An 8,160-nucleotide genomic window follows, 5' to 3' on the forward strand; every position below is an offset into this window, starting at 1 on the left:
GAATATAGATAAGAAACATATTCATGAAATCTCTTATGAAATATAATGAATAAATATTATTCGCTCATAAAATATTAATAAATTCTTAAAGATAATCAAAAATTCAAAAAGAAATAAGAAATCTCGCAATATTTTTAAAAATAACTTTTAAAAATAAAATTGATTGAAAGCATTAAACATTCCTAAAGACTAGATAAAAAGTGTAATGCAAAGCTATAGATAGAGTAAAAATGACACGTTAGTAGTTATAGAGATGCTGTTTTTACTAGAGTTGACAGACAACTCGTTATCGATGAGGAAATTGCCTAGAAACAAAGTACATATTCTTTTTGAAGACGATAAATCTGAAGCGTACAATAAGGAAGATGGACAGTTATCGTTCACAACAACTGACCAATATACTTTCTAAAATTCCAAAGAAATAACAATAGTAAAAAAATAAAAACTAATAAAATGATAGATTTATAATTATGGAAAGTAATTTTTCGGTTAGTAGAAAAGAAAAAAAAACAGAATAAAAATATTTTAGAATTTATGGTTAGATATACAATATGTACTCACCTAAGAAAAATAAATCATTGTGACTCATTATACAAATATTTACAAGGAAGTAGTGTGATTTAAACTATATTTTTATTCAAATATTACGATTGAATAAAATTTCTTAGAACAAGATCTTTAATCGTTGTATTAATATTTTTTCATTTCTAAACGCTTATATTTAGCTTGCTTTTTATCGTCTTTTGATCTCGCAACTCAAATTTCATCCACTTTAATTAAGTTAGAAGTCTCGGATACTTTGAGGACATACCTACGTCCGATGATAATGCATTTTAATGATGTTTACCTACAACCATACTCTCACCTCAAAGCTCTCTAAATATAACCAAATGAAAAATCTAATCATTATGCATGTGTGTAAATTCACTGTAATGATGTATATGGTAAGAATAAGATCACCTCAATATGCCCACTCAAATCTTGAAAAACATGACTAATAAAAGCGTTTTTTAGAATTCTTTAAAATATATTAAAATTAGTAATTGTGCGAATGTTTTTTAATCAGTTAACTGAAAATCTTTTTTATAGGCCTATATTGTGTTTCATAACAAATCATTGTTATGGGAATATCAATAAATATTGTTGGAATATCAATTTCTCTCGAATTTCTTTCATTGAAATAATTTGTATATTATTTCAATATAAAAATATTATATGGAATATTTTATCCAATGTAACAATTATTTTACAAGATATATCTTTAGTTATCTTTTCACTTTTAACTGAAAAGTTTATGATTCTTTGACTTCTCATTCTTAATTTCTCAATTATTTTAAGTGCAAGCTATCATAAACAGAAGCTAAACAAATTTCAAAGATGAAGTAAAAAGTTTAAAAAAACTTCGAAAATTGAATAAAAAATCGATGTACCTTTTAGTATTTTTAATAAGGAAAGAGAATTAGAGTCTCTTAATTAATGCGACTCCGACTAAGTTCATTAATTCGCTCATGTTTAATCCCAAGATAATCTAGCTCACCAGTGGTCAAGTAGATGAAGCTACTAAATACTGGTAGTTCGTCGGGGGTTCGCGCCTCACCAACGGGCTGGTCACACGGAATTTTAACACCTAAATAGAAACCAGTTTCCTTTAGAAAGTCTTCTCGGGTGGTTCTGTACTTCCTTTGGTAGATCGCACAAGTGTTGCGTTGCCTTATCCCATCAATTGAATCCAGGATTATATTTTTTGAACAGCATAAGATTCTGCAACTTTAATCCAATCAACATTCATTTGCTCTTTGTATCCTACAACGCTTATTGATCAGCCCATCTAAAACATCTTGAGCTTTCAAGTCTATTCGCAGTCAGGACCAACTCGATGGATGAGACAACGAGGCGACTTCCTCAAGCGTTAAACTGAGAAGGTCAGCAAAATGAGCAGTCAAAAATGTTCAAGAGAACAAAAACTAAATAAAAGGAATAAGCCGAATAAAGTGAAATCCCTTAAATGTACTTTGAAGTTGTTTATATATAGTGCATACAAGAGTACCAGTTGCTGAAAGTACTCTCTATTGGCAGCCGTTCTGGAAGCAGGGTCGATGAAAATAGGTTTTGCCTCAGGTGCAAGTTACCAGCGAGCCGGCACAGCACTGTTCCCAGCTGACAAATTTCGCCTCTACTTCCACAATATCTCACAGTATTTTCTAATAAGGATAGCCTTAACGACGTTGCCAAAAAATTATAATTAGCCAAGTCTATCTGTTGTCATTCTGTTCTCCATATCTCAGACTATTTATAGTAGACCTATAACATTCTGTATTCTTCTACAGAAAACGATTTATATAGTATTTTTAAATAAAAATTAAGGTTATACAGAATTAGATAACCTAATAAATAGGGTATAACAATTTGCAGGGCTTATCACACCAAAGCCGACAGAAAAAAGGACCAGAACTTTTGTGTGATAAGCCATGCAAGTTGTTATACCCTATTTATTAGGTTATCTAATTCTGTCTAATTTATAGTCGAGGGAAAAAAAGCGTTGTTTATTATAAAAATTAAGGTATTGTATTGTATTGAACCCATTGAAATCAACTAATAAGAGATACAAAATGTATTTATAAGAAAAATCGCCCATCAGTAGTCAAATGAATAAAGCTATTTATTGGTGGTCGGGAGTTCGAGCCTCATCCACGGGCTGGTTGCTTGGAGTTTTCAGGATTTTCCCCATGTGTTTATACCTAAATCGGAATCAGTTTCTTATAGAAAGTTCTCTCGGGGGTGGCACTCTACTTTAGCAGATCGCCCACGACTTGCTTTGCCCAATCCCATCCATCGGACTTGTATCAGTTAGCCCTTAAAAGTTATCTTAATTTAGTAATTTAACTTCATTTATTAATTTTAAGTAATTTTAGTGTTGACTTTAAAAGGGATAGTTTTAAATAATTTATTATTTACTTATTAAGTACAGTTAAGTAATATTTCATTAAGTAGTGATATTACTATTTGTGATATTTTATTGCTTAATTATTTTAAATATTTAATAGATAAATAATTTAAACTTTTAAATTATTTCTATAAGCACTTTACAGTAAATTCTTTTAATAATAATTAAATTGGAGTGCCCATTAACAACATGAAACCAAAGCCGTGTCACTTCTTTAATTTTTCCGCTATTACTTTTGTAAGTTACAAATAGTCTATCTGTCAGCCATTTTGATTTCAACATTAAATTAATTATAATAAAATTTTTTATTTTCTTCATTAAATCAAATTTTAACACAAAATTGTCCTCAAATAGTTGCTCGATTCCTATCATGTTTACAGTGTTAAAATTGAATTGCGTTAAAATCTTGCTAAAGTTTTTAGAAGTTAAGTATAAACAAGTATAAACAGTATAAATTATTGCTTGTTTATACTTAGTGAATTTCGTGGTAACAACTTAATTTTGTAACAATCATCCTCTACAAGAAAAATTTCTTGTGACTTATTCAAACTATACTTTAAAATGTTCAAATAATACTTAAATTATAATTGACAGAATATTTAGGTTGTACAATCAGTAAAAACAAGAGTATGCTGTCAACTTTATCAAGTGAACAAGAACTTAATCACTCTTTTTAAAGATCGAAAAGGTCAAAAAATAAAAGAACTCAATCAATGTTGAAAGAGTTGCAATTTCAGCTTAGAAATTTTTCTAAATCTATTTAACAATACTTCTAGTAAAGATTTCATTTATCTTATATAATTATTAAACGAAATTTGATTTATTTTCTATCGTTTAATAACACTTCTTAAATATTATTAATATATATCGAACTTATCAATAAATACGGTACAATACAGACTCCCGCTTTTACGTCTTCTATAAACACATTAGTCGTAAAAGTGGGGTTTCTGTTTTGATTGTATGAAGAACATTTTATGCTTAAATGACATGTACCGTATATAAAGTGTCATTTTTGGAGCCATTTTCACATAGTATTATGTAGTTCAACTCCGAAAACTTAATATCAGTTTATAACACTGAAAATATGGAAACAGAACGGCTCGCATTACATTGGTTTTTCAGGTAAAACAGTGAAAGTCAGATTTATGTGCAAGTTAAATAATCTATAGTTTAGAGCCCGCGTTACGAGGGGATTCGTTCTATTCGTAAAGATAGTTTATACATATTGCCCATTATTAAAGGGGAAAAGTTTTGAATTGAAATAACGTAACTTCCGATTTAAATTAGAACTTATTAGTTAATCGGAGACTCCTGCCCCTAATCTTTCCAAATCTGGTCACGACTTTCATCTATCTAACTCCGTTCTCGAAATTCTAAGAGAAAGCGGACGGACGATAGTGGGAGTTTATAGGTCTACATTTTTTTTTAAATTGTAGCTCATTAATAATAATTATTATTATTATTAGATTTTGATCCTACGCAAGGGTCTAGAATGAAGAAAGGAGGAAAGTGAATGAACGAAAAAAAAAAGAGAAAAAGGAGAGGTGGTTCTAGTAGGATACTGAGCACATAGAATAAATCAAAGAGTATGAAAATAAATACGGAATTTGTTGAGAAATGTTTACAAAGTAATTGTAATTACATAAAGCAATAGCTTTAAGGAAAATTATAAAAATTTAAAATAGCCATAAAATATTTACACATAAGAACAATTTGTTACGAATATTTTATAATAGAAAATCTTCCTCTTTGGCCTTAGTCTTGCTTGACAGTGGGGGTCGGCACAATTTTATAATAGAAAATAATTATAATTATTAATTAGCAAATTCAATTTTAATTAATTACAGTTGTAATGAATTATAAAAATGATCATTTAAAATTTATAACATTATTAAATAATTATTTTGATTTTAATATTCGAATTTTTATTTGTTTCAATTTTTATATAATAAATAAATTAAATACTATCTATAAATTGTCATTTTATATTTATTTTTTATTTTTTTAAACTTTTTATTATATTTATTTTATAGTTTTTAAAAAGTTATTTTACTATATATTTTAATCGTTTAATTTATTTTTACAAGTTTATAGAAAAAAAAGTAATACAATAAAATCTTAAATTACAATTTTCTTGATCCAAACTGAAGTTGAAGTAACCTAAACACGAATTTGCACTTCACTTTCTAAAACATGCAACTTGTTACTTTGAAAAACACTCAATTTAAATAATAATTTTTCTTCTTTTATTGCTATTATTATTACTATTATAGTATTATTTTAAAAAAATTAAATGAATGTAAAATAAATATATTTTATAAATTATTTAAAATTAACTAAGAGTAAGTCGAAATTTTTTATTTTAAAAATAAATTTAAATGTCATCTTTTTGAAATGTAAATAAATTTTTAAATTAAGCGTTATTTAAATATATATATAGTATTTTTAATATATACATTCGTCCCTCCAATAACGTTCACCTGCGAACAACGCCATTTCCTTGCGTTCGGAAACACAAAAATATCCGTTGTTCAGAAGTTAACTGTATTTTTTAAGTTATTTAAATTTATTTTAAAAATAATTCATATTCTTTATTATTATAAATTTTCTAAAAAATTATGTAAATAGAAATTAAACTATACAGAAATTTTAACACCGGAATAGATAAATTACCCAACTTCACTGCCTGTAACGCTTCGCGAGTTCTAAACTAGCGAAACGACTGGGAATGACCAACATTGTTATAGCCGCACCTGTCACCCCCAGAATGTTTGCGTTTGCAAAAACTCACAAACCAGGGAGAGAACTCAGACCTGTGGTGGACAAGGCCAGAACACCAACTATCAATTTAGAAAAAGCTACACACAGATTATTAGTACCTCAACTGGACGGATACCCACACACCATAACCAGATCGACGGACCTAGTTAACATCCTTAAACACATATCGACACCTCCGAAATTCATAACTGTCTTGGATTTCAAATCTTTATATCTTTCCATCAATCTCCCATTGGTATTTTGTGCCATAAGAGATATGCTCATGCACATGATCCAAGATAACATGTTACAACAGGACATCCTAGAAATGTCACATCTGTTCTGCCACAACTCTTTCTTCAGATTCAACGGAGTCACTCACAAACAACAACGTGGTGTACCAATGGGAAGCCCAGTCGCAGGAGACCTCTGCGAGATTGTGGTGAGGAAACTCGAATCGGAATTCTTACCATCTCAACTCCCACACATTCTTCTATACAAAAGATACATCGATGATATCCTTATTCTATGGAAGAAGATCCCAAATATCTCGACGCTAATCGACACCATCAACAATAATCCCTATGGATTAACGGTGGAATTAGATCAAGCCGACCCAAACCAAGCGCACTTATTAGACATTAACATCAAAATAGAAGTATCATCCATCAATACAGAAGTGTATCATAAACCAACCGCTCAACCTTTGTATATACCTGCAACATCATGTGACCCACCACAGTATAAGATGGCAGCATTCAACACATTAATCAAAAGAGCATATTCACATTCCTCGTCTCAATCAGCTTTCAATTCTGAAATGCGACGCATAGAGCACATAGCTAAACAACATGACTATCACAACGTCTTATGCAAGATAAACAACAAGGTACTACAACAACAATCCGACAACACCTCTCATTCCAATGATTCCCTGGTTAATCACGTACAACCCGGCACTTAAGGCCATATACAACCGGATAGCCAAGAAAAAGAATGTCCGCTTGGCATTTAGGAGTTGTGCCACAATATTCGATTGGCTTAGGAACGGAAAAGACGCTCCAGACAGCAAGAGACTTCCGGGAGTATACTCTGTGCCCATTATCGATCATAGAGACAACAGCGAAGTATTCTACATCGGGTCCACTAAACGCAACTTAGTAACTAGAATCAAAGAACACAAAGCGGACACCCTACATCATAGAAACAACACCGCCTTAGCGGTATACTCCTCCGACCCAAAAATAGAACCGCTATTCCCTCTAGCCAGAATTATTCACACCACGGTCCGCACAGAACACCTCAGATGGCTAGAGGCCATATACATTTGCCTTAACACCTTCAGGAATAAGCACTGCATTAACTACAAACAAGAAATGAAGATATCAACAGCATGGAAAGCCTTCCTCAATAAAACTCTAAAGTAACAACATACGGTTAATGCGCAAGTCTACAATGACGCCATCGGTCACAACGTTCCAAAAAACTTTCAACGTTCCAAAAAATTTTCCAAAACAACGGTTAATTCTGGAAATTCGAATTCATATAGGAAATTCCATAGCGCCTGAAGAAGAACCACATTAGGTTCGAAAACGTTTGCAAAGTCCTCTGTATTGGAGAAGAATAACGCCGCTTACAGGCAGTGAAGTTGAGTAATTTTTGTAAATAGAAATATTTTATAAATTTATAAAATGAAAAAAAAAATATTTCCTGATAAATTTGTTTACTTGGCTATTCTTTGCTTCTTCTGATAAATTTATTTATCAAATTAATTATTTAAATTTATAAATACTGTGAATATTTTTTAAAAATGATCATAAATAAATAGTTCTTAAACTGTTAGAGGGGTTCGCGATCTACACGTTCGGAAAGATACTTATTTTTCTTTTAATTTTATTACGATTCAACAAATTAAAAACATTATTGAATAGCGAAATATTAGTCTTTGAGATAGAGTCTATTTACTATTTTTAATAAATAGATTTAAATATATTTAATTTTTTTATTATCCATAATTTCTTCCTACATATACATAAGTTACTGTAAATTTAACTATTCAACTAAATTATGTTTTTCAAAATTTAATTTACTAACCCTGAATTTTTCAATATATTTAATTACACTTTTCAGTTAGTTTTAATTTTAATTTTACAAGTAAAAATAATTTAAATTTTATTTAATTTTCTTTTCTTACAAATTGTTTAGTATTATTATTTTTATTATTTAAAGTACAATAATATCAATAGAATTTACAGAAATATTAAATTAAAAAATTTCTTTAATAAATTAAAACAGAAAATTAAAAATAAATTATATATATTGATGTTAATTTAATTTAAATTATAATATATATATTTTTTAAATCCATTATCTCAAATTACAACTTTTAAGTAATTAATCTTAAAGTATAATTTTCATTTAATGAAAGAGAAGATTAATTAAATAATTTTAAT

At 29.3% G+C, this 8,160-nt stretch overlaps 1 protein-coding gene across 1 annotated transcript; it reads left to right on the forward strand.

Moving 5' to 3' along the window:
- The first annotated feature begins 5,675 nt into the window (after positions 1-5,675).
- Positions 5,676-6,671, forward strand: LOC111629104. The gene has a single exon (XM_023372968.1). The coding sequence runs from the start codon at positions 5,676-5,678 to the stop codon at positions 6,669-6,671; it is 996 nt and encodes a 331-aa protein (XP_023228736.1).
- Positions 6,672-8,160: the final 1,489 nt, after the last annotated feature.

The sequence above is a fragment of the Centruroides sculpturatus genome, unplaced genomic scaffold, assembly GCF_000671375.1.
Source record: "Centruroides sculpturatus isolate CEXI.00-Female unplaced genomic scaffold, Cexi_2.0 scaffold422, whole genome shotgun sequence".
In the NCBI taxonomy this organism is placed as follows: domain Eukaryota; kingdom Metazoa; phylum Arthropoda; class Arachnida; order Scorpiones; family Buthidae; genus Centruroides; species Centruroides sculpturatus.

Bases quoted from the DNA above. Each gene is read 5' to 3' on its own strand.
- LOC111629104 (XM_023372968.1), top strand. From the start codon at position 5,676: ATGACCAACATTGTTATAGCCGCACCTGTCACCCCCAGAATGTTTGCG.